General features: G+C 42.1%; 2 protein-coding genes across 5 annotated transcripts; one reads left to right on the top strand and one right to left on the bottom strand.

The window, feature by feature from the left end:
• Positions 1-1,823: 1,823 nt before the first annotated feature.
• Positions 1,824-8,739, top strand: LOC140994721 (putative gonadotropin-releasing hormone II receptor). The gene is made up of 4 exons (XM_073464489.1): positions 1,824-2,022; positions 3,790-4,393; positions 5,957-6,161; positions 7,459-8,739. The coding sequence occupies exons 2-4, from the start codon at positions 3,845-3,847 to the stop codon at positions 7,983-7,985; spliced, it is 1,281 nt and encodes a 426-aa protein (XP_073320590.1). The 5' UTR covers positions 1,824-2,022; positions 3,790-3,844; the 3' UTR covers positions 7,986-8,739.
• Positions 8,740-10,452: 1,713 nt separating this feature from the next.
• Positions 10,453-25,092, bottom strand: wdr93 (WD repeat domain 93). 4 transcript variants are annotated; one of them, XM_073464986.1, is made up of 15 exons: positions 25,031-25,092; positions 15,319-15,415; positions 15,031-15,232; positions 14,665-14,729; positions 14,396-14,474; positions 14,226-14,311; positions 13,161-13,245; positions 12,746-12,890; positions 12,524-12,594; positions 11,962-12,288; positions 11,632-11,839; positions 11,448-11,508; positions 11,174-11,330; positions 10,822-11,011; positions 10,453-10,655 (listed from the first exon to the last, which is right to left on the bottom strand). In XM_073464986.1, exons 2-15 carry the CDS (start codon positions 15,406-15,408, stop codon positions 10,544-10,546), a joined length of 1,878 nt encoding a protein of 625 aa, XP_073321087.1. In that variant the 5' UTR covers positions 15,409-15,415; positions 25,031-25,092; the 3' UTR covers positions 10,453-10,543. The 4 variants fall into 4 exon arrangements, with proteins under 4 accessions (XP_073321087.1, XP_073321088.1, XP_073321089.1 ...); XM_073464987.1 differs by having other exon boundaries at positions 10,822-11,008; XM_073464988.1 differs by having other exon boundaries at positions 11,962-12,285.
• Positions 25,093-25,859: the final 767 nt, after the last annotated feature.

Below are 25,859 nucleotides of genomic sequence, written 5' to 3'. Positions count from 1 at the left end.
CCAGATGTTTTGATGTTTTGATGTAAACAGTTTTACGTCATGTACTTGGAAAGAAATCCAACTAATTGACTGAATCATGTAAACCCGTTTTTTTCTTTTTTTCCCCTCCATTATCGCATTACTAGAGTGAATGTAAACACGTCAAATGAGATTATTATCATAACCTGATTATTCCCAGTTATGGGATTATTGCGGTCATGTAAACATACTCAGTTAATGACTGTAATGAGTAATCCTGCTGAAAACTGTCATCATTCAAAACATGCTGTTTGGTAATGTAAGGGGGGGTTTCAGATCTTAAGCCTCCTGAACTGCTCACAGACTCATCGGGGCCGCCCCGATAATATCGAACATGTTTGATGTTTATTATTTAAAATCTGAATGATTATATCGATGCTCTCTGAGCTGGACCACCACAACCAATGACAGAGGCATCCCAGAGCAGCTGACGGCGCTGCAAAGCATCCATAACCATTACAGCCCTTGAAGCTAACGTTAGCTGGCATGCTGCTGCAGACAGAAACTTAAAATCTCACCTACAGTTCTCACTGAAAATAAAGTACTTGACTGTGTGTGCTTCCCCATGAGATCACGTGAGAAGGATCACGTGTGAGCCCAGCTTCAGTCTACCGAGCCATCAAGCCAGAGCGCTAAAGTCACACCGCCCACTGCTACACAGAGCAGCGTGAGCTGTTTATTGGAAATGTATTTTTGGAGGTGTTGTGTGATCAAACTGCGCAAAATTTGACACTGCACTTACTTCGGTCCTCAGCGACAAACCTGCCAAATGTGGAATAGATCGGACCAACTGTTCTTGCAATATGTGAATAACAGACAGACAGACAGACAGACAGATAGACATTCCTTGCTATATAGTTAGAAGACAGTCAGCAGTGTGTCCATTTTGTTTGTTTTTGGTTGACAAACTATTTCTTGGCCAGGCAATGTGATTGTGATTTCGGGCAATATAAATAAAATTGATTTTATTTGGTTTTTGTACGATAACAAACAAGATACATCGTGTTCATGAAATTTAGCGCTGCTCATAGGTGGATTTTATGAAGTTTGGGCAGGACTAGGTCAGCTGTTTCCCCCTGTTTTAAGTCTTTATGCTAAGCTAAGCAATTCGGCTTTAGATAATATGTACAGACGGTGAATAAGTGTTATTTCCAAAATGTCGAACCACTCCTTTAAATAACATTCAGCACCAGGACTTCTGGTGAGAAGCTTCAAAGATCCAGATTTGGACAAATTTCCAAACTCTGCCCCACGACCAGATTGTTAGTTTTCTAACTACAGAAATAACTCCAGATCCATTTGTGATGGAAATTATTTCACATTTTTCTCCTGTCTTTTTTTAATTTTAACATGCACATTCTCTTTAATCTTCAGATTCAGCTGACAGGTCTTTTCATGGTCAATGAATATTGTTTTCAATAGCAGCTCTGCCTGTCAGCTCATGAATCATGTTTTATGTAATAGAGCAGCTTTCACTGGAGGATCTCATTCAACACAGGCACACCACAAACTGTGATTTTATAATGAATATTTTTTATTTACATTTTTAGTCAAGATTGCGACCTTTTTTCTTCCTGGCTTTATTTTGAAAAATATAATTGGTGCGTTTTTGCCTTCTGGTGATCACCAATCACAGATTACTCGCCCTCATGTGTGTCTTTTTCTTTTCTAACACATTTGTCAGGGAATATTGACTTGAGCTCAGTCCACTCCCCGGGGGGGTTTATGTTTCACGGCTCTGATTGGTGTGTGTGGATAAAGGTGGAGCGGGCTGGACTGGGAGCGCACAGGACGCACCGGGTGGTGGAAGAGCTGGACATCTGTAGAAGCTGTCAGCGAGACAGCACGCTTACAAAACTTCTCATCTCATCTATGTATGGAGAAAAACAAACGGGCACTCACACCCAACACGAAGCGTCCGACCTGCTGTGGTTTTTAAAAAATGGGTTCCCAGGAGTGCGCACAAGGAGGCGAAGCGCACAGCTCTCCCCACTGCCTGTGAACGTAAGTTTGCTTCTTTGTGTTTTTTTTGCAGATGTGGAAATCTTGAATTGATCAGCGTGTATTTAAAAAATCATTCAAATCAAAGTTGGACTGGATGTGTGTGTAAGTAAGTCCTTGCTGTGTGAGCAGTTTTAAATGTAGTGTGATCAGGCTGCAGGGCGAGAAAATGTCTAATAATTCATGTATGTGTTATCAACATATTGTCGATGTTCCTGACGAATCGCAGAAGATTTCGTTAAATGAATCTTTAATTTTTGCACAGATTTAAATTCACATATAGATGAGAGAGAGAGAGAGAGAGAGAGGCTGGATGACTGCCAGGGCGTGTGTGCATGTCTGTTTGCTTAATTGAACTTAAATAACTGTTTTTCATATCAATTTTTAACACAGAATACGTTTTCATTATTTACATGTTTTTTATATGTCATGATAAGATTTATATCATACCTGATCTATGTGGAAAACCCTCTTGTGAAGTGAGAATCCTTCTGAAAGCAGGCAGACCATGGTTTGATAGTTTGTATTCTTCGAATCAGTCTAATGTCTAGTGATGCAGCTGTGATGCAGCTGTGGGCTATAGTATAGTAACAGTAAACACACAGTCTGGCAGCCAGTTATTAAATGAACCAGGATACTGGAAGAGGTTGACTGAAATCCGTCTGCATGTGTCTCCTGTTTGCATTTCAGACCAAAAGTCGCAGATATAAAGATGATTTCTTTTACTTGTTGCAGTTTATCGGGGGACAGCTTTTTGTTTGGGCTCACACAACAAAATCAACTCTCATATTTCCATTTTAAAAATGGATTTAGAGATCAACATTGTTATTATTCGGGCTGCGACAAACAGGTGTTATCATTATCGATATATCACAATTTCCAACTGCAAAAAAAAAAGTGTCTTTAAAGAAACAATATGTAGATTGTAGAGTGCGATGTGGCGCCCCCCACAGTCTCTGAGTGCAACACCACTGTGGTAAATGCAAATCCCAGGTCTGTAACAGTTGTCAGACGTAATGTAGGTGCTGAGACAGACACCATTCACTGTACCATCAAAATGATTTAGAAGCTGTTATTTGAAGGTTAAAAAATCACATAATGTTGCTTTAAATTGCTTCTCAACAGCCCAAAACCGAAAGACTTCAAATTTTTATCAAAAATGACAAAGAAAAGCAGCAAATCCTCACATTTAATTAGCTTAAACCAGCAAATATCTGATGTTTCTGCTTGAAAAATGACTTAAAACGATCACTTGATTAACAAAATATCCAGAAATTAATTTCCTTTCGATCGACTAATCAGTTAATTGACTAATCATTGAAGCTCTACTATTTTAACACAATAGCAACCTTTGTTTTTTACATCTGTGACTAAATGAATCTTTCCTGTTGTTGTGTTGTTGTAAATAAGTCATTCTGAACAGCATGTGACGTTTGTAAATTGTAGTCCAGTATTAGCAGGATTACTATGCACGAGCTCGAGGAAAACATGGACTCCATTTAATATGAACTAATGTACTGTCTTTATAATTTACAGCGTCCCTCACAGCTTGTTGGCTCCAGCTTTCCACCACGTTGAATTGAAACACCAATGAGACTCTCATATATGCATATTACTTCCTCTTGATGAGCCACTGTATTATTCATTCATGGGATGTTTTGTACCTCTCATTACACATGTTTGGATGATCCGCGCCCACTCCTCGGCCCCTGACTCATCCGTCTTGCCCCCTTGCTGATTCCCTCTATTTTCTCTCCTCTCGTTTCCCAGCGCTGATCTTCATGGTGGATGAGCAGAATGTTTCTCCCTCTGCGGGCGTCAGAAAATGAACACCACTCTGTGTGACTCTGCAGCGGCCATGTATCACCTGACGACAGACCACCAGCTGAACGCCAGCTGCAACGACTCCACTCCCCCGTCCAACTGGACGGTGGGGGGTGGCGCCCTGCAGCTGCCCACGTTCACCACAGCAGCCAAAGTCAGAGTGGTCATCACCTGCATTCTCTGCGGTGTATCGGCCTTCTGCAACCTGGCCGTGCTGTGGGCGGCACACAGCGATGGGAAGCGTAAATCCCACGTCAGGGTGCTGATTATCAACCTGACCGTGGCGGATCTGCTGGTGACCTTCATTGTGATGCCTGTGGACGCAGTATGGAACATCACAGTCCAGTGGCTCGCCGGGGACTTTGCCTGTAGGCTGCTGATGTTTCTTAAGCTGCAGGCGATGTACTCCTGCGCCTTCGTCACCGTGGTAATCAGTCTGGATAGGCAGTCGGCCATCCTCAACCCTCTGGCTATCAATAAGGCCAGGAAGAGGAACAGAGTCATGCTTACTGTGGCGTGGGGCATGAGTGTGCTCCTGTCAGTCCCTCAGGTAAGGGCAGGTATCCCAGCTGACCTCACAGGCCAGAGATCAGGACTGATTTCTGTTAGATTAGACTAGAAACAGGTTTTCATTAAACATGTCCTGTTGAAGAGAACATGGCCGCCTTTGGTACTCTCATAATCTAACTTTGGTGTAAGTTGTTTACATGAATGTTGTTGACATTTTGTGGTATGCTGAGGGGAAGTTAAGCTGGCACGATCAGCACAAGTTAGGCAGGAAATCAGTTGGAAGTTTCCTGGAAATGTATTAAAGAAATTACTGGATCTGTAAAGTGTTACTGAAAACTTTATTTCCTTAGATTTTTTTACTGTTGATGTCCATAAATGACCGTTTCTTTAAAATGAAAAGTATGAAATGTGTGGCTGTCAGTTGGCCTCCCAACATCTGGTGTCTGACAAAAAGACGACCCCATCTGCAGTGATGGAAGAAGTACAGTATTTAGATGTTTTACTTAAGTAAAAGTAGTGACATATCACACAGTAAAAGTACTCTGTTACAAGTAAAAGCCCTCTGTTGAAAATGTTACTGAAGTAAAAGTTTTAGCAACAAATACAACTTAAGTATCAAAAGTAAAAGTACTCATTGGTCAGCAGAATGGCTCCTGCCATCTCCTGCTGTCCGTCTGTATCATAAACTATATTATCCTTCTATCTATCCTTCATCCTATATTATTTCTATAATATTACTACTGTATTAATGTTGTGGCTGTGAGGAACCCTCTCTAATCTGTTAAGTGCTGTAATCTCAAAAAAGAGTAACTAAAGCCATCAAGTAAATGTAGTGGAGTAGAAGTATCAAGTAGCATTAAATAGAAGAATTCAAGTAAAGTACATCAAAATTATACGTAAACTGTCATTTTTCATTATTATATTTATGTTGGAACCAACAAAATGAAGGTTGCATTACGACACAAAGGAAGCAGGTCTGCCATAGTACAAAGAAAATGTGATTCTTGGTGTTGTTTTTTGCTTTGGACACTAGCCAGGCTGCCAGCAGTAGCCTTGATGACTTAAGACAGCTTGTTTATTCAGTTATGGCAATACTGTTCATCAAATAAACATTTCTAAGTATGTATTACTACCCTGTTATTACTGTAAATTATACCTTTCAGAGTAGTGCACCTTTAACATCAAAATTGTATTAATCACCATGTGGGAAGCTGTGCAGGCGAGGACAAATATGAACAAACAGGGGTGGCGGGAGGACAGGATAAATATATATTTGGTACAGCTTTTAACCGGATCATTATGAAATGATTCAAATGACGCACAGTCTCAGAGAAGACCAGTGGTGTTTTAGTTGGAGTGCTCATGTGTAACCTGCACTGAGAAAATGTAGACGTGTCTTTGTGGGTCATGAGCCACAAGACCCACTTCCTCACTGCAGATATAAAAATGAGTGTAGGTTGGGTGTTTTCGAGGCAGCCTCTGGGTCAGGTCAGGTCAACTAGAGCATGGAAAGTCATCAATGACACATGAGGAGCAGACACAGATGTAATCTCACATGACCGAAGATGCCGAATGTCTAGTTATGTTTTCGTTCCCTCCTCAGATATTCCTTTTTCACAACGTGACCATCATCCAGCCAGAGGACTTCACTCAGTGCACCACGCGTGGAAGTTTCGTCAGTCACTGGCACGAAACGGCCTACAACATGTTCACCTTCTCCTGCCTGTTCCTGCTGCCGCTGGTCATCATGATCACCTGCTACACCAGGATCTTCTGTGAGATCTCCAAACGACTGAGAAAGGACAACTGTGAGTTCAAACTGCGTCTGAAACTCTGTGGATCAGTTTAAGGCGGTGATTACGCACATTTGCGAGGCGATTTAAGGCTTTTTGTTCTTCAGCCCGCATAGAGCTGTAGAGGATTCTACTGCCAGTCCATAACAAAGAACCTGACAAGTAATGTGAGCAGCATTGAAAAATGATCCTCCAAGCCGTTAACAATCTGGCTCTTTGAATGAGATGTTGCGGTGAGGCTCTAGGGAAGACAATGCAGATCTGTTAGTCGAGCTGTCTGTCCACCACTTTGTTCCAGACTGATGTATCTCAACAATTATCTGATGGATTGCCGTGAAATTCACGGTTCCCTCAGGATTATTCTGACTGACTCAGACTGGTGACTGGTGATCCCCTGACATTTCGTCTAGCTCCATCATGTGAGCGGGTTATTTGTCATGGAATTAGGCACAGGCATCCGTGGATATCTGGATATCCGAAGGATGAATTTTAATAACATTGGTGAATCCTTAACGTATACCGTACTGAATTTCCTTTACTCGTTAGCTCAGTTAGCCGTGCAGCTAGCGGTGCTCAGGGATCAGGGGACTGTCAAATGTTCACACTGCTGGCACAGGAGCTTTGGACCTGGACAGGCTGGGGCTAGCTGGTTAGCATGCTAACTTAAGTAGATATCTCTGATAGACATCATAATGTCAAAACTGCAATTTATTCACCCTCTGTTGTTAATTTTGGTTCATTTTTTAAATATTTTACACAATAATTCTTACATATTTCTCCAATGCTGCGCACAACACTAACTGTGTGTGTAAAACTATCTGCATTATAAGTGAAACTTAAAACAGCTATAAGGAACTTTAATTTTCTGTTGACTCTGGTGGCCCCTGTGGACAAGGACCACTGCCTCCTGTGGTAAAGACCTGGATCTGTCTGGTGTGTGTGCATTTGCTGTGGAAGAGAGTGAAAAAAAGACATGCATTTGTAATAATGTCGCACAATCACACTACAGAGCAGCTTCTTTCCTCAGGCTGTGAGGCTGCTCAATTCATTCTTATCACTCCGCCATAAAAATAGTTTTCATTAACGGAATCCAACCCGAAGGCATTAAGAAAACAATATCGAAGAAGCCAGTAGCCTCGCTGATGGTCCTTCCCTTATGCAGGTTGTTAAGCGGCATCAGTATTTAATTCACCGTTTCATAACCAGCTGAACGTTCCTTGTAGTGCGTTTAAAAGCATTGCAAAGAAATGTGTTTATTGTTTGCAATCAAGCCTTCATAATTAATTGTTTTTGTCATCTGTTGTGCTCCCAGTGCCCTCCAATGAAGTGCATTTGCGGCGTTCGAAGAACAACATCCCCAGAGCCCGGATGAGAACTCTGAAAATGAGTATAGTGATCGTCTCGTCTTTCATTATCTGCTGGACTCCGTACTACCTGCTGGGCCTGTGGTACTGGTTCTTTCCTGACGACCTGGAGGGGAAGGTCTCCCACTCACTGACCCACATCCTGTTCATCTTTGGGCTCGTCAACGCCTGCCTGGATCCGGTCATCTACGGCCTGTTCACCATTCACTTCCGGACGGGGCTCCGGAGGTATTACCGCAATGCCACCGCGGCGTCTGACCTCGATAACAACACGGTTATGACCGGATCTTTCACGTGTGCTGCCAACTCTCTGCAGCTTAAAAGAGAGGTGAGCCCGGTCAGCCAGGAGAGGTTCATGTTGTGCAGTGACAGCCACAGCAGAGAAGAGTCCACTCCATCAAGAAGCAGCTTTTTAACAGTGGACAACGACGCAGAGAGAGATCCTCACCAGTTCAGCTCTGACAGCATCATATGAGGAAATGACAGGGCCGAGGCTCCCTGACAGTTGTTACGTCCTGTGTATGACTGTTTAATTAGTTCAGTGTCTGACTGGGTCGTGTATTCCTTGAAAACTACATGTCATTTTGGCTTAGTTCAAAAATCTTAACACATTTCTGTAGTTGCTGGTTGAAAATACAGAAGTCGAGGGAGGAGGAGGAGAAGCTTCATAAAATAAATACAACTACACGAACATAACAAGCTCCAGTCATGAAGGAACGTTTGGTGCTCTGTAAGTTGTAACTCGTGTTCATCTTGAATTAAATGTATTCACTGTGATTTGGAGTTTCTATTGTGAATCCATTGCTGCTTCACACGTATAGATGAATTTGCAAGGACGCAAATCCATCTTGAGCAGCAAAGCCGTGCAATTTCTGTGCAGATCTCTTGTGCCAACACATTTCTGTGTCTGTAATGATGTGTAGCAGTAGGATCCCTGAGGGTACTGCTGCCTATAATCGGTAATGAGTCACGGTCGAAAATGGAAAGGCCATTTCTACCCTAGAATCATAACAAACCGATGTGTGGCGGTGGACTTGAAAAATTATTCTCAGCTCTGTGGAAAAAAAAGACTTTCTTCTTTTGTTCAGAACAAAGGACCGGTGGGTTCAGGTGCAGCGCCACTATCATTTCATCAAGTCCTCGATGATTAGAGGAACCTCAATGCAGACAAGTGGGAGATTGATTTTTAGTATTGTCAGTATTGTGTCACTAAAATTGTTGCAAGTTGTGCTTTTTTTATGTGTCTTACAAAACCCATAATGCAGCTGGAAAATGTATTTAATCTGTGCAGTTTGTGAAATACAACAGTAACAACAGCTGCTGTATTTCTTATTTGGAAGATCATATCATGTGTACCTTAACATTATGGACATGAGCGGTACACTGCAAATAACCGTCTCATTGTACTCTTGACAAGCGACAAGGCGTAATTCACAAAATGTCCACCTTCTCGTATTATCAACTTCTTTGTCTTGAAGTTAACAACATAATCTTAAAAGTTCAACTTTCAAGCTTTTTTAACGTGTCATCACTTGGCTTCAGAGGCAGACAATTTGCAGGCACCTTAGATTCTCCAAAGAGTGCCTGTTTAAGCGAGGGACAAAATACATTTATATGAAAAGGCGAATATTACGGTTAATTCGATGTCGCTGGAAAAGGGAAAAAGTACCTTGATTGACGTAGCTGGGAATGATGATGACACTTTTTGTTTCGTAAAGTAAAAGAAAAGGTTAAAATAACAAAAACTTTCAACAGCAACAACAAACCCAACAGCAAACAGTGACAAGGATTAGAGTAAAGTCTCTAACTCGGTGCTTGGTTTAATTTGCGAATTCATTGTTTTTAACCGACTGATTCTTCTCACTGTTCACAGTAACACATGCCAAACTCTTTGTATAGAGCACCTGTGCTTTCATTACACTCTCAGTGGCGTGTGGCCCTTTGGCATTAACCCTCAGCAAAGCTTTGTAGAAATTCAAATGAAGCTTTCAGGAACATATTAAAATCAGTATCAGTCCTCACTGACAGAGAGAGACAACACAATAGGACCGGAATACAAATGATGCAACAATAGAGCTAAATGTCTCTGTGCAACACACAGGTGAACAAAAAAACAAACAAACAAAACCCCACTGAAATAAACAACACGAGCACACCAGTCTAAACTCAAACAGGGAGCCAATTAGGAATAATTCTCCAGCTGCACTGTCGTGATTGGTTATAGAAAACAATATGGTCTCAGATAGATAAAGATCTTCAACATCTATTTCCAAATAATTGGCCATTACCAAGTACCTGGCACTCAGTGAAGACAGACAGACATTATTTAGCAGCAGATTATGCTGCTTGAATACCTAAGAAGCATCAAGAGTGTGCCCCCTTGCTTTAATGTCCAATATGCCTTTCAAACTTAAAATATTCAAATTCCCATTAAATTAAAGACTGCAACATGTTTACAACCGTTAGGTAGCCAAGAACATACTGTCACAGGATAGATAGTCAAAGCCCTGAACGGTTTTTAAGAGCGTCACATGCCAGATTATAAAGTTTTAATTAACTTAATCAAATTAAGAAAGACCTCTGCACTCTGTCCTAGTTTTTTGTGACATTAAAAACATGACATATGAAACATTCAAGGACCCCAAAGGCAACAAATTGCTAACGTTTCACGACCCAATGCAACCCTTTCATTATGAGCTTGAATACACTCGTCCTTTTAAAATACATATGAGAGATGGCCTACCAGCACCACAGATCTGGAAATGCTGCCTTAATTAACCCAAGAGACACAGTGATGTTTTTTCTACAGAAAGACATCACGGTAACTAACGTCAAGAAAGTCCGCTAACGTAGACTAACAACCAGTTTCTACCACCACACAGAGGTTCCACAGAGTCTCTTTGATTTATACATTTATTTAAAAAAAAGAAAAATCCCTTGTATATTGTCCTGCACAAGAATTGCTATAGAAGTAGCTTTAAATGACATGAAATAAATATGAAACACTCTATACAATAGCACCTCAGTGCAAAGTCATTTCCTGCTGCTCTCCAGCTGGCTGCAGCTCTGCTGTGTCTCTGCAGTTTCCTGTAGCTGCCTCCAGGTCTGTGCGATAGCTTTGTTCCTTTCATCCACAGACAGCGCTCTGCACATGAAAACATACAGTAAGAGACACATGAAAAGAAACTGTTTTAACATTCCAACATGAATAGTTTGTCCTGTCCTTTCGGTCAGGAGTCCACATGTCTTCTAACTCATCTCGAGAGTAAATGTTCTAAATAATTGGAAACCACATATATAAAGGAAACAACCTTTGCTGAAGGTAGAGATCACAGGATTCCTCTAGAGTGACACAGCTCCATGTTTCTTGTTGCTGCGGGGAGACTGGCGGTGTAACAATATACTGCTTAATGATATCAGACTCTCCAAAATGGAAGATGAGAAGCTGACTTTGGCTTCCTCCTTGAGAAGATGAACTGCAGCTGGGGTCCTGGTCACCTGCTTGAGACATGAAAGCTTCAGTCACAGTAGTTCAATCTCATGTCACCTTGTTTGTGCAGCTCTGATGCTAACACATCCATGCTAACATGGACTTACTGACTGTCACTTCTTCTAGACCGTCACCAGTGATTCCCTCCTCAAAACTTGTCTCCTGTGTGTTACCTTTTATGAGGAGAGCTCGCAGTTTGGTGTTCAGAGCATAAACAGGATTGCAGGGAGCAGCAACCAGATGAGATGTGGGAGGAATCAAGAGGCACACAGTGGTTTTGTTAACGACATCTTGGAGGAACATTTTTCCATTTCTTTGCACCACAAGCGACTAGTTGAGGCGAGAAAAAAGACAGATGGAGCAAAAGAGGTGAAAATTACAATACTGTAAGTTCTGTAACATCCTTTTGAAGCTTTAAACTTTTTAAAAACAATTTCAGTGTTTTACCAAGCTCTGCAGGAATGGCACTGATGCAGTGACAGTCAGGAGGTCCCCGCTGTGTTTTGGCCTTTAGAGATACAGGAAATAATGTGTAAATATGCTTTGACTGATACAATAGAACTGCGTTTCATTTGCAATTCAAAAGTTCGATGCAAACGTTAAATATGGAAATATGTAAAACTGAGGTCACCTTTCAGTGAGCTGCACTGTGCAGGATCGTGTCCCTCGTCCTGTGGTGACTGCGTGAATTGCTCCACCTTTACACCGCACCAACAGATGGACTTCTGCTGAGGTAAACGTCTGGGAATCATCAGCAGACACAGGCCAGTCATCCACAAACTGCATCTTGGAAAAGGGACTGTCTGTCACTGACACTGGGACAACAGACAATGGAGACGCTGAGGGAAGACAAGAAAAGGAGAATTAAAAAGGAAATAACCTTGTTTAAGATCCAAAAATGGCTGTTAGCTTGTCAGTTACACACAACTGAATAAAATACCTCACCATGCAGTTTACTGACCAGATTTTCTGTCCCAGACACACACCAAACCATCATGGAGCCCAACAGCTATGTAATGTGTGCAGCGACTGACAGCAGAGCAGAGGATTTTCTTTGCATTTGGCCACAACACATCTGGCATTGCTTCCACATCTGCTTCAAAAAGCAGACATGAGCTCTTAACAACAGGCAGCATATTTTTAAAGAGGTGCTTGTGATCATACAGCTGATTCATCTCTGGACAAATAAATAACCTACCTGGTTTGTTCTTCGGTGCTTTCTGCAGCAAATACTGCAGAAGATTATGGCTGCCACTCCACCACACGCAGACAGCAACAGGCAATCCTGCTGAGATTAAAGATGACATTAGGGGGAGCAGAGCCCTGTCACTACCTGCCTTAATAGAGGCTTAAATGAATATGAGGGATAAAATCCACAGGAATTAGCTATTCATTAAAACACAAAGACCCAGTTTATGATCTATTATTCTGGGAGCTGCCAAATGTTATCAGTGGAAGTGGCTCTGAAAAAGTACGAGCCAATTGTTCATCACTAAAATTTTAAATATTCCTCTTTTACAAACCTGGCTGAGACTTTGCTTTGCGCTCACCAGGATTTGGACCACAAGGCAGAAGAAAGTGGTGGGTGCAACGTCTGAAAAACAGATTCCATGTAACTGAGACAAGAGGAGGGCTGAGAATCTGCATTTACATTTACATGGGCACAGTTTTCTACAATCTACAACAGAGCTATCATAGCAGCTCAACTGTGAATGTTAATTATATTTGTGTCAACTTTATCGGACCTCGGGCTTTCATTTGTTTCCTTCGTCTCTCCTACGTCTGTATTAAAAGCCCGACGACTGCAGCTGGTGTCCACGTCCAGAGCCAAACAGTGTGTCAAAAAGTCCATTGTCTGCACGACCTCGAGTGGACCGTCCGCAGCAGCGCCTGCAAACAGCAGAAATGTTGGATTCTGACTCGGCTGCATTATGCATGTTTTTTGTTTTACATTTATTTGCAACAGCAACAAAGAGGGAACTGGTGTGACACTTACACACAGTCATTTAAACAACAGATATATAATCACTGGCAGAGATGCCTACAGGCACACACACACACACACACACACACACACACACACACACACACACACACACACACACACACACAAAATGGATCAATTATACCACACGGCAGCTGTGTGTGATAAAATCATACCTGCTGAAATTTGAAGTGGCTTGATTTCAATCACCATGGCAACTGGAGACCATTTCATATCCACATCTCCGGATGAGTTTGAGTGCTGAGGATATATTTTTTAAAAAATCCAATGCTGTTAACATTTTTTCGCAAAATAATAATAATAATAAAAAAGTTACAGATAATGATACATATTTTTATCTGGCAGTTAAAATGGAATATGTTATATTCAAGCTCAGAAAATACCCCAAAACAGCGGAAATATTCTTAACAGTAATAGCCTGGTCCGTAATAACAAAGGTGAAAGGAGGGGAAAATGTACTATGGTAAATATGTGCACAGAGGCGGGCATTAACCACATAAATTGACAGCGTGATTGCAACACATTTCAAGCTTAGTGCTCCTTCTCAGGCAGCATCAGGTCCGAGCTCTTTGTGTTCTTTCTGCCATTATATGCCTGTATTTGTGCACACATGCTCGGCATTTTCTCACTTTTTCAAGATTCAACGGCTCGTCTCCTTTTTTCTTCGTTTTCTATCACAAAGTAATGACTTCAATAAAAAATAATCAAATGGTAGTTGGCGATCATATTTCACTGTTTCTACAATGCCTAACTCACAATCTTGTTCCACCCAGCCGATCCATTACACTGCGTGTTTGTCAAGATAATCCTTGCACATGACAGGTGTGATATATCAATATGCTGATTAAACAGCGTGATTATCGCACAACGACATTAGAGACAGCTTATGGCAGTAAAATGAACATTTAATTCACTGCCAAATGCTCTTGTGGACATTGCAGCATGTCAACTGCACGCTCTTTCCCTGTGGCCAGTCCAAAGTCACATAAACAATAATACTGTTCAATCAGCTTCTTGACATGTCACACCTGTCATGTGGAGGGATTATCTTGAAAAAAGGAGAACCGCTCACTTATACGTATTTTAACAAATTCATGCTCACATTTTGAGAGAAGTATTTTGTGTGCACAGAAAGTCTTAGATGTTTATTTCAAATCATGGGAAATGGAGGCAAAAACAAGTGTGCATAGTTTTGATGAGTATAAATTTCAGTACAATACCTGTTTCTGTGCGAGTGCCATCTCTAACTCTTTCAGCCATGCTTCTAAGGGGAAGTGATAGACCTCGAGCCAAAGAGCACCGTTGCCTGACGGAAGGTGTGAAATTCAAATGGTTCAGTTAATTAAAATCACATAATAAGCGTAGCTCAAAAAGAAAAGTCCGTACTTACAGCTGATCGATGCAGCTCCATAATCTCCCCCTTCAGATACTTCAAATGTCAAGCAAATGCTCCTTTCGTTGATGTTTTCCTGATATTGAAAAGAGGTTTTAAGTATGTTTTTTATCACATAAAGCCAAAAATAAAAAAATAAATCTATAAATATTCTCTTCACATTTATCCTGCTTATTTTCTTTCTTTCTAAAAATATGAAAACTTGGTGGTGGACAAACATTACATGACAAGGTATATCTCAAATAAATGACAACGACAATACACACCATGATGTTAATAACATGGAGAAGGTGAATGTCTTCACAGTGATATGCAAAGACTCTGGCAACACCTGCAGTGGAAGATGATAGCAGCTGATATCAGGATGATGATGATGATACATTTTCCACAAACTACCTATTTCTACGGGTTTTGAAAAAACAGTTTTAAACCATTATCTTTTCTAATTGTCCGGTGTTTTTGTCTCAGTTTGGTGCAGCAACAGTTCATGACCTCAGGATCAATATCGAGCATTTAAAGTGTCCAAATGAACACCAATCTGTATTTGTTAATCTGTGAAAATGCAACCGCCTATCCAGAGAGTGAATACAAACACAACAGGAACTGAAGAGAAGCCGCGACGTGCTACCCACCCATATCATCAACAGTGCCGAGCAGATAGGCCGTCTCAGCCATCCTGGTCATTTGAATAGATGTAATCTCGACTCTGTCCTGCAGCCACTCTGCAGCACAGATCAGAGAGGATGCACACCACACAGACAAGCCCTGGCAGTGACCCAGACTGAGGTACCTGCCGTCCTCTGAGCACGCCAGGCAGTTGGTGCCCTCTGGAAGCTGACGGGAAAATCACAACCGTGAAGAATGAATACCTACGGTCCACCCACACAATGACCAGATACGTTTAAACTCCTTCTCTGTACCTGTGTCGCACTGGACGGTTCCAATGTGGGTGTTTCCGTTTTGCAAGCTGCTTCCATTTCTGAGTCTGGGGTACCTTTTCTGGTGTACATGGACGACCTAAGACCAAAACAATGTTCAGTTTATACAAATCACTGTCTGTAACCTGCTGAATGTAACACTACAATAGCCGGACAAGAGAGTACAGCTAGTTAATCTACAGGAGTTATCATTAATACTGTCTTTGTGTTATCATTAAAGTCTAACCATGAAGGCATATGTGTAACTACTTAGAAAAGTAGTCTTCATACAGAACTGAGTGTTACATTATATACTGAAATATTACTGATGCATCAATGTGTAGGAAGCATTTTAATGTTAAAGCTGAGCTTATTCTAACTACTTTATATATTATTGGGTGGTTTAATTTATAACAATGCTTGATATTTTAAAAATGTCATAAGCTGATCATATATTTTATCAAGTTTCAATTCAATTTGAATCTAAATCTAGTGAGTAATTGTACAAATACCTTTGAAATGCAGTAAAGTATAAAGCAGCATCAAATATAAATACTCAAGTAAAGTATTCTGATCTTTTACTTCAGTAAAAGCAGCAATACCACAGCATAAAAATACTGGAGCCAGACTGATACTTGATTTTACTTATATTAGGAAGAAAAAAACCTCCAATATTGATATATGGGCCAATGTGGGACAGTGGCTTAAAAGGACACCCCCTATATATTTGTTTATTTATGTTGATATGGACTGTTTGGTAATTGTGGCTAAAAGGACGAGAGTTAGACATTGTAATTCCAGAGTTTCACCACAAGAGGGAGTTTGTGGTTTAGGGTCGCTCTTGGTCAGCGCAGGTCAATACATACATTGTGTTGTTCAGATGAAGCTCAGAGAAGAGCGCATGAGTTACAATGCTGCGTCACGTTTATGTTTACAGGTAAGCAAGCCCCAAAACTCACATCTGGAGCTATGAATTAGTGTCTCTTAGGGTCAGAGTGTAAAGAAAGTTGGCCGTTTACTCCATTGTTGTTGTGTTGATGTTTAGTCATAGTTGTTAGTAATATCGCACTGGCAGCTAAGCTAACCGCTAACATGCTAAGAAGACTACGCAGTCGTACGTGTGTTGTTTTGTGTGTTTGTACTATAAACCTGTAAACAATGTAGCCAGTAGCCACAATACTTTCATTTTCATATTATTTGATGGTTTGTGCCACACTTCTGTGTGAATGTAGTGAAGAATGTGTCTCGATGAAGTTTGAATAAGTTAGCAGGTCAATACATACATTGTGTTGTTCAGATGAAGCTCAGAGAAGAGCGCATGAGTTACAATGCTGCGTCACGTTTATGTTTACAGAAAATAAACAACATACAACTCCAAGCACACTGTGGATGATTCAAGTGTGCTACAAAATTTGGTGTCAGAAGTGGGATCAGCGGTGCTTCTGAGACAGTGAGGTTGCAGAGACCACAGCACGATGGAGCTGGAAAGACTGCAGGACCAGCTGAGTGAGTCCCTGGTGCAGTTATGCTTTGAGCAGCTACAAGAGGTGTGCCTTCATGCAAAAATCTCCACTGAAAAACAGACTAAAAAGCACACGCTGATCAGATTAATAAGCGAAGCAGCTGATACAGCTATAGAAGATGAAGAAGAGGAGGTGGCATCTGAGTTCCTGGTCCGGTTAATAAAAGTCGCTAAAGAAGTAAGAGAAAAGGGTGAAGAACAGCCACATAGGACTGAGGATAGTGCTAATCCTGATGCTGCTGCATTAGCCAGCCTCCAGGAACAGTATGAAGCACTACAACTGAGTTTCCAAGCCTCTACAAAGAAACTTGAGGAGGACATGGCAAGGCTGACCAGTAAAGTGACCACAAAGCAACCTAGCAATGTGTTGTTGCCACAACCAGCTACCTCAATAGCCACCCAGCCACCGGAAGTGACTATTAGAAGGGAATTTAAGATTAATGGTCAAATTGGAGAAAGAGGCCAGAAGGATAAATTGTCATATTCTAACTTGATCCACCAGATTGACATGGGATTAAGGAAAAATCACAGTGAGGCAGAGATCATTGAAGCAGTTGTAAGAGCCATAAGCCCAGGCCTGAACATACGCGATATGCTGGAAATCAAATCTGACCTCACCCTTTCCCAACTGCGCACCATTTTAAAGGGCCATTACAAAGAAGATAGCTCCACTGATCTGTACCATCGCCTTATAAACATCACTCAGGACAGCAATGAGTCGCCCCAGAACTTCCTTTTCAGGGCAATAGAGCTGAAGGAGAGACTCTTAGTTGCATCAAGAGAACTCGGTGCAGATGAACAATACAGCCCTGAATTGGTGCAAAAGAAGTTTCTTAGAGCAGTGGGGACAGGGCTCATTAGTGACAATGTAAAATATCAACTCAAAACCTGCCTGGATGATGTAACTGTCACTGATGATGTGTTGATTGCGAAGACAAATGAGGCAGCTAGTCTCGAGTGGGAAAGACAACAGAAATTCCGAAAGAACAGTAAAGAACTAAAAGTGAGAGAAATCAGAGCGGAAGCACAGCCAAGTCCAGAGGCCACAGTGGGAGCAGTTGGTGGTCAAGAACGGGCATCCTCCACATTCACAAAAGGTAAACCAGTCAAAACACAACCACCAGTGACTCGTACAGAATCTGAACTCCTCGACATAATAAAACAGTTAAAAGGAGAGGTGGAGGAGATTAAAAAAGTCATGTATGAGTCTCCTAGATTCTCTGCTCAGCAGCGAGAAGGCAGGAGGCGTGCCTGCAGGACCTGCCAAGACAACAATAAAGGGGAACAGTGTGACCATTGCTTCAAATGTGGACAAAGTGGTCATCTGTCTCGGGGATGCAGGACCGGAAGGAGAGGTACTGACAAGCCAGGACCAGTAGACATGTCAGCTAACACTGTGACAGCTACCCCAACACCACCTGCTGAAAAAGACAATCAGAATGAACAGTTCAGCGACATGTACAAACTAGTCGCTGATAGTATTCAATACTTAGAGACAAAAGTGGCCGCTAGAATACAGGATACAGTCTTACAGGAAAATGAAGTGGTTAGTGTCAGTCTGATTTCCCCAAAACAAAGAGCACAGTTACTCAGCCTGGTGGGAAAAAAGTACATCATCACCTGCCTGTTAGATGGGGTCGACACTAGGGCTTTGTGGGACACTGGGTCACAAGTGTGTCTCATAAATGAGAAATGGAGGCAACAGCAAATTCCACATGCTACAGTCAGGGATCTAGCTGAGATTGTGGACCCAGAACTCTTTAATGCACGCGCAGTGAACCAGACACCAATCCCTTTTTCTGGGTGGGTTGAAATCTCATTTAAGTTACCTTCAGGGAAATCCAAACAGCTAGAACTATTAGTGCCAGTTCTGGTATCAGATGAAGATGGGGTGGCAGAGCAGCCAATCATTGGTTATAACGTGATTGAGCAGGTGTTAGCAAGGGGCATAGAACCCCCATGTGTTGTTACAGAGGCAGTCAGTGCAGCATTCTCCTTTGACTGTAAGAAAGCAGAGGTATTTCTGAAAGTAATGAGAAGTGGGGACGATGGGCTAGACGAAGGCACTGTAAAAGTGGGTAGGGACATGACGTCTATTCCGGCAGGTCAGACAAGAACAGTAAAGTGCAGTGTTAGAGCAGGCACACTCCCAGACCAACAAGATGTTTTATTTGAGCCATGTCCACCTGCTCCGTTGCCAGAGGGGTTAAAAGTGGAAGAAGGTGTAGTGCGCCTACAGAGAGGAAGCTGGTCACGTGTCACTATTCCAGTCACAAACAGCACTACACACGACATCCTGTTACACCCAAGAACCATACTGGGACAGACACAGAGGATTAAGACTATCTACCCTGCAGATACAAAGCCAGTTGAAGTCAAGCAGACAGAGGCAGAGACCCCAAAAAAAGAACAGACATCAGCGGTCGAAAGGGAAAACGGAGAAAAGACACAAGAAAGTAAAACAAAGGATGACAGTGATACCAAGTGGGACCCTCCAGTTCCCCTCAGTCACCTTCCCCTGTTGCAACAGCAGCAGGTCAAACAGCTTCTAAGAGAGGAAAGTGGAGCTTTTGCTCAGGATGAACACGATGTAGGCACCATTCCTTCGCTGCAGCTCAAGATTCGCCTCAGTGACCCCACACCTGTAAAGCGCACATACACATCAGTACCTAAGCCACTTCACAAAGAGGTAAAAGAGTACTTAGAGGACTTGTTAAACAGAGGCTGGGTAACAAAGTCTAAGTCTCCATACTCCAGTCCCATCGTTTGTGTGCGAAAAAAGGATGGAAGCCTCCGGCTATGCATCGATTATAGAGAGCTAAACAGGAAGTCCATCCCTGACCGCCATCCAATACCCCGCATACAAGATATGCTCAACAACCTAAAAGGAAGTTCCTGGTTTTCGGTCCTGGACCAAGGAAAAGCCTATCACCAGGGCTTCCTGGAAGAGTCAAGCCGTCCTCTCACTGCATTTATCACCCCCTGGGGTCTGTATGAGTGGGTGAGAATCCCTTTTGGTTTATCGTCTGCCCCCGCAGAGTTCCAGAGGTCAATGGAGGAATGCTTGATGGGCCTCAGGGATGAAATATGCTTGCCTTACCTGGACGACAACTTAGTTCACTCTCAGACATTCGAAGACCACCTGAATGATTTGAGGAGTGTGCTACACCGTTACCAAAACCACGGAGTCAAGCTGACTCCCAGAAAATGTGAGATATTTAAAAATCAAGTGAGATTTCTGGGGAAGCTGGTCACCAAAGAAGGTCACACTATGGACCCTGCAGACATTGCTCCAGTACAGGCCCTGAAGCAGCAGAAACCGACCACAATAGGAGAGTTAAGGAAGCTATTGGGATTTATATCGTACTATCGCAGTTACATCCCAAACTTCTCCCGCATAGCAAAGCCTCTCTATGATCTCCTCTCCTCAGACAAATCAGTAAAGGGGAAGTACAAACAAACCAGACACGACAGAAAGAAACAAAAAAGCGGAGGCCAGTTACCATCATCTCATCCCATCAGATGGTCAGCAGAACATCAAGAGGTACTCTGCCAGCTAATTGACTTTCTCTCCCAGCCACCAGTGTTAGGGTATCCTGATTTTGAACAGCCATTCATCTTACATTGTGATGCCTCACAAGAGGGGCTCGGGGCAGTGCTTTACCAGCGACAGCAGGGAAAGCTGATAGTGGTGGCGTACGGATCAAGAACTTTGACAGCTCCAGAGAAAAACTACCACCTTCACTCAGGAAAGCTAGAATTCCTTGCTATGAAGTGGGCCATATGTGAGAGGTTTAGAGACTATCTTTTCTATTCACCACCATTCACAGTCTATACTGATAATAATCCTCTCACATATGTGCTCACCACAGCCAAGCTGAACGCAACTACTCATAGGTGGGTAGCTGAACTCGCCGACTTCCAGTTCTCCATCAAGTACCGGCCCGGCAGAGCTAATGGGGATGCTGACGGTCTCTCACGCATGCCTTTGGACATGGAGCAATACATGTCAACATGCACACAAGCCGTGCTGCCTGATGTGATGAACAGTGTAACTCAGGCTGTGACTGTTAATTCACAAGAGAGTGACCCCTGGCTTTGTCCAGTGACCATTTCCACTGCTTTAGCTGAGGAAAACAATGAGCTGACATCAGTGAGGGAAATCCCTAAAGCAGTGCTGAGAGAGGCTCAAAAAGAGGATCCTGTGATTGGAGTGGTGTTCAAATATGTAGAATCAATGCAGTGGCCAAAGGGTGGAAAACGACCCCAGAATAACAAAATAGCAGCACTGGTAAGAGAAAGACATAAACTGCACCTCGGTGATGATGGACTGCTGTACAGGAAAACGGCCAGCCGTTCACAACTGCTTCTGCCTCAAAAGTACCATCAGCTGGTTTACAAAGAACTCCATGAAGACATGGGCCATCTTGGAGTAGAGAGGGTGGTAAACCTCATTAGAGACCGCTTTCACTGGCCTCACATGCAAAAAGATGTTGAGCATCACATCACACGAGTCTGCAGCTGTCTGAAAAACAAGCGTCCTAACAAACCGACCAGAGCCCCCCTCACAAATATCATCACCACCTATCCTTTCGAGCTGGTTTCCATTGATTTCTTGCACTTGGAAAAGTGTAAGGGAGGATATGAATATATCTTGGTCGTGATGGATCATTTCACCCGATTTGCCCAGGCTTATCCCTGTCGCAATAAAGCAGCTAAAACGGCCGCAGAGAAGGTATTTGGAGATTTTGTGCTAAGGTTTGGGTTTCCCACAAGACTTCATCATGACCAGGGCAGGGAATTTGAAAACAAGCTGTTCGCTAAGCTAGAGGAATACAGTGGAGTGAAGGGGTCGAGGACTACGCCATACCATCCACAGGGGAATGGCCAAGTGGAAAGGTTCAACAGAACACTTTTGGCTATGCTCAGAAACCTGCCAGAGGCTGCTAAAGCAGATTGGAAATCCTCACTAGCAAAAGTGGTTCATGCTTATAACTGCACACGCAGCGAGGCCACCGGCTATGCACCCTATTTCCTTTTGTTTGGTCGTAACCCCAGACTCCCTATTGACCTCATGTTTGGCCTCACAACAAAAGACCAAAGTTCATCCCACAGAGACTATGCTGAGAAGTGGAGGACAAGAATGACTGAAGCCTACAAGTTGGCGTCCAAATCAGTCTGCAAAGAAGGAATGAGAGGTAAAACACTTTATGACAGGAAAGTCTATGGTGCTGAGTTGTCACCTGGATCCAGAGTGCTGGTCCGAAATCTGAATGAAAAAGGTGGTCCAGGGAAATTGAGATCATTTTGGGAGGATAGAGTATATGTCGTCACACAGAGGAAGCACTCAGACAGTCCAGTGTACGAGCTCAAGCCAGAAAATGGAAAGGGGCGTGTCAGAGTCATGCACAGGAATCTTATGTTATCATGTGACTTTCTCCCTGTTGAAAAAGTGAACTCACCTCCTGAGCTAGAAAAAAAGAGACCAAAAAGCAGCAAACAGAGACATGTAGAAGAGGAAAATAGCTCAGGGGATGAGGATGAGGATAGATGGCAATCTATCATTGGACTGCAACAGAGATCCAGTGGACAAGTGGAAAGTGCTCTGAGAGCAGAGGCACCCGAGTTCCATCCCGACGAAGGAGGAGCAGTGGTGGAGGATCACGACGACGAGGACAGCTTGAGACAACAGACGGAACCAGAGGAAGAAGAGATCGGGACACCAGAGCAGAACATTGAGACATCGCACACTCAGAGGGAAGAGCAGTCTCCTGAATCTGCGTCCAGTGATCAAGAAGAAGATCCTGATCATCCTCCTGGTCCAAAGACAAAATATCCTTTCAGAACAAGAAAACCAAAAATGATGTTTACTTACCATAGGTTAGGACAGCCTACCATGTCACATGATTGAGAAAAAAAACAAACAAAAGAAGATTAGAATGTTTGAATAGATCATCTCCTTATTTCAGAATGTAGAGTTTACATGAGGAACAGTTTAGCTACAGTTGAGCAATATTGTTATGCAGCTCATTTACATAGAGACACAAACACTTTTATTGGTTAATGTCAGACAGTGAGGTGACCTACCTTAGAAACTATACCACATGTTGGTTTAGACAGGAGGCTATTGCTATGTAAAGTTATTTACTCTCACGAAAGATGCAGGTACCCGCGCTCATGGCGGATGTGGCAGTGGACTGTTATCGTGCACAATAACATCTGCTGCAAACATGTGACATTAACAGGAGATGGATGTCATATGATGGACTGGTTACAGTTGTGCATCTTTATGAACATTGAATTCTGACTCCTTCATAGACATGAACTTCCTTTATGCTGTGCATTAATACCACATGTGGACTGTTAAATCATAATGTGATTTGGAAACCTCATAATGTCGGGACACCATTACATTTTTGAGGGGAGAGTGTGGGACAGTGGCTTAAAAGGACACCCCCTATATATTTGTTTATTTATGTTGATATGGACTGTTTGGTAATTGTGGCTAAAAGGACGAGAGTTAGACATTGTAATTCCAGAGTTTCACCACAAGAGGGAGTTTGTGGTTTAGGGTCGCTCTTGGTCAGCGCAGGTCAATACATACATTGTGTTGTTCAGATGAAGCTCAGAGAAGAGCGCATGAGTTACAATGCTGCGTCACGTTTATGTTTACAGGTAAGCAAGCCCCAAAACTCACATCTGGAGCTATGAATTAGTGTCTCTTAGGGTCAGAGTGTAAAGAAAGTTGGCCGTTTACTCCATTGTTGTTGTGTTGATGTTTAGTCATAGTTGTTAGTAATATCGCACTGGCAGCTAAGCTAACCGCTAACATGCTAAGAAGACTACGCAGTCGTACGTGTGTTGTTTTGTGTGTTTGTACTATAAACCTGTAAACAATGTAGCCAGTAGCCACAATACTTTCATTTTCATATTATTTGATGGTTTGTGCCACACTTCTGTGTGAATGTAGTGAAGAATGTGTCTCGATGAAGTTTGAATAAGTTAGCAGGTCAATACATACATTGTGTTGTTCAGATGAAGCTCAGAGAAGAGCGCATGAGTTACAATGCTGCGTCACGTTTATGTTTACAGAAAATAAACAACATACAACTCCAAGCACACTGTGGATGATTCAAGTGTGCTACACCAATTTACAGACATTTCTTTACAGGGATCCCTAAAATGTGTTTATCAGACACTTGTGACAACGCTGAAACGGAGGCAGGATATGTTACAATTTAAGAATAAACCTTATTCTCTAAAATGGCATTAGTACACTGAAACTTACTGGGAATTTAATAATTATAAAATATCCCATGTATGTGTTTCTGCATTACATTCTCTTAAAAAATCATAGCTGATACCTTTGATAAGCCAATATCAGCCTCTAAAAAATACTTTGGTACAAGTAAATGTTTTTTACTTAAGTATAAAAGTATTAACATAAAAATGTACTTCCAAGTACTAAAAGTAAAAGTGCAGAAGGGTCCACATCAGAATAAAATATATTATTTTACTGGATGATTGCTGCCTTAATGTGTTCATCACTTTAGTGTTGCCGCTGATTAAAGGCAGTGCTCATTTTAATAATTGTATATACTGCATATATACAATATATCAGTGTATTTGTTTATTTTTTATTCATATTAATAATCTGAATCTGCAAAGCAACTAAATAAAGTTATCAAATAACTGTAGAGGTGTGTAAAATGTACAATATTTGCCTTCAAAATGTAGCAGAGCAGAATTATGGAAAGACTTTAGTCAAGTATTACTAACTACCTCAGAACTGTGTGTAGTACTTGAGTAAATATACTTCCAGTAGTGCTAACGTTATAGCATACCAAGTAAAGATAAACTTGTGTACTCATCACAATAAATACATATATTGATACTGTGTGGGTTTGACTGAGACTAAGACATTTTACTGTTGTTTATATATTTTACAAGCTGACTAAAATAAAGCTAACGAGCGGTGCAGCTCTGTGTTTTGCTGGTGGTGGGGTGAGGTTAAAAACAATTAGCTTGTTAGCCAAAGTCAGGCTAACGCAGCTGTGACGCCAGCTACACCCTCCACGCTGGTCTGAAAGTCTGAACTCACGGTGACCTTTTGGTCGGCTGTTAATTAAAAGACACAACCACTTCTTTTCAAATGTCATTACATCTGACTTCATCGGCCGGCGGTCTTCTTACCTTCACCTGGCCGCTGCGGCTTGACACGGACGCGTTAGCAGCCTGGGAGGGAGCTGAATGCGTCACGGTCGTCATGGCAACAGGGCCTCCATGGACACGCTCCCTGAGGTAAAGTACTTTAAAGGTGTATTTACCTCCACGATCAGGTCAATACCATCGATTTTCACCCTTTTTACGGTTGTTTTTGAGAGGAGTGCGGTGGAAATGTCTTCGCACGAGTCCAGCTTTTTGTTTCCCAGCTTACAACCCTCAAAATTCAGTCAAGTCAATGTTGAGAAGTGGCATAAGCAGTGTTATTCATACAGAAACTTTGATTTTCACAAAATGTTTTATTATATTGACCTCTCTGATTGTAAGTCACATATAGTTTTGTGTTAATGGGTATATAAATTGTAACTAATGGGTTTTATTAATAGTGAGTGAGACATTTACTGTTGCTTAAAGAGGCGGTGTGTGTAGTTTGGGAGAAGAAATTCAAACTCAGAAATAGATTTTACCATAACTGAATAAACAAGCTGTTCGCAGAGGAAGATAAGGTCCCCAGAACACTGTGTGAAGCTAGAAAGGTGGCAGGGTCCGCCAAATGTGAACAAAGTAAACCGGTGTCAAATTGTGTCGTCCTTTAAGGTCAGTTTGTTTATTTAGTTTGTTTAGGCATAAAAAAACAATAAATCAGTCAATGAAGATCTTTCTTTTCTGATTAAAATGTCTTCCCCAAAACTACATAGTGCACCTTTAATGGTTTACACAGCCATTACAAAGAACAACTTCTGGGTTGCCAGATTGTGGAAAAAAAATCCCTCTGGCCATCTCCCTTATCCTTTCTCTT

Source organism: Pagrus major, chromosome 4 (assembly GCF_040436345.1).
Source record: "Pagrus major chromosome 4, Pma_NU_1.0".
Lineage (NCBI taxonomy): Eukaryota > Metazoa > Chordata > Actinopteri > Spariformes > Sparidae > Pagrus > Pagrus major.
The sequence above is the reverse complement of the archived record's forward strand: the minus strand, read 5'-3'. Positions and strand labels throughout refer to the sequence as shown.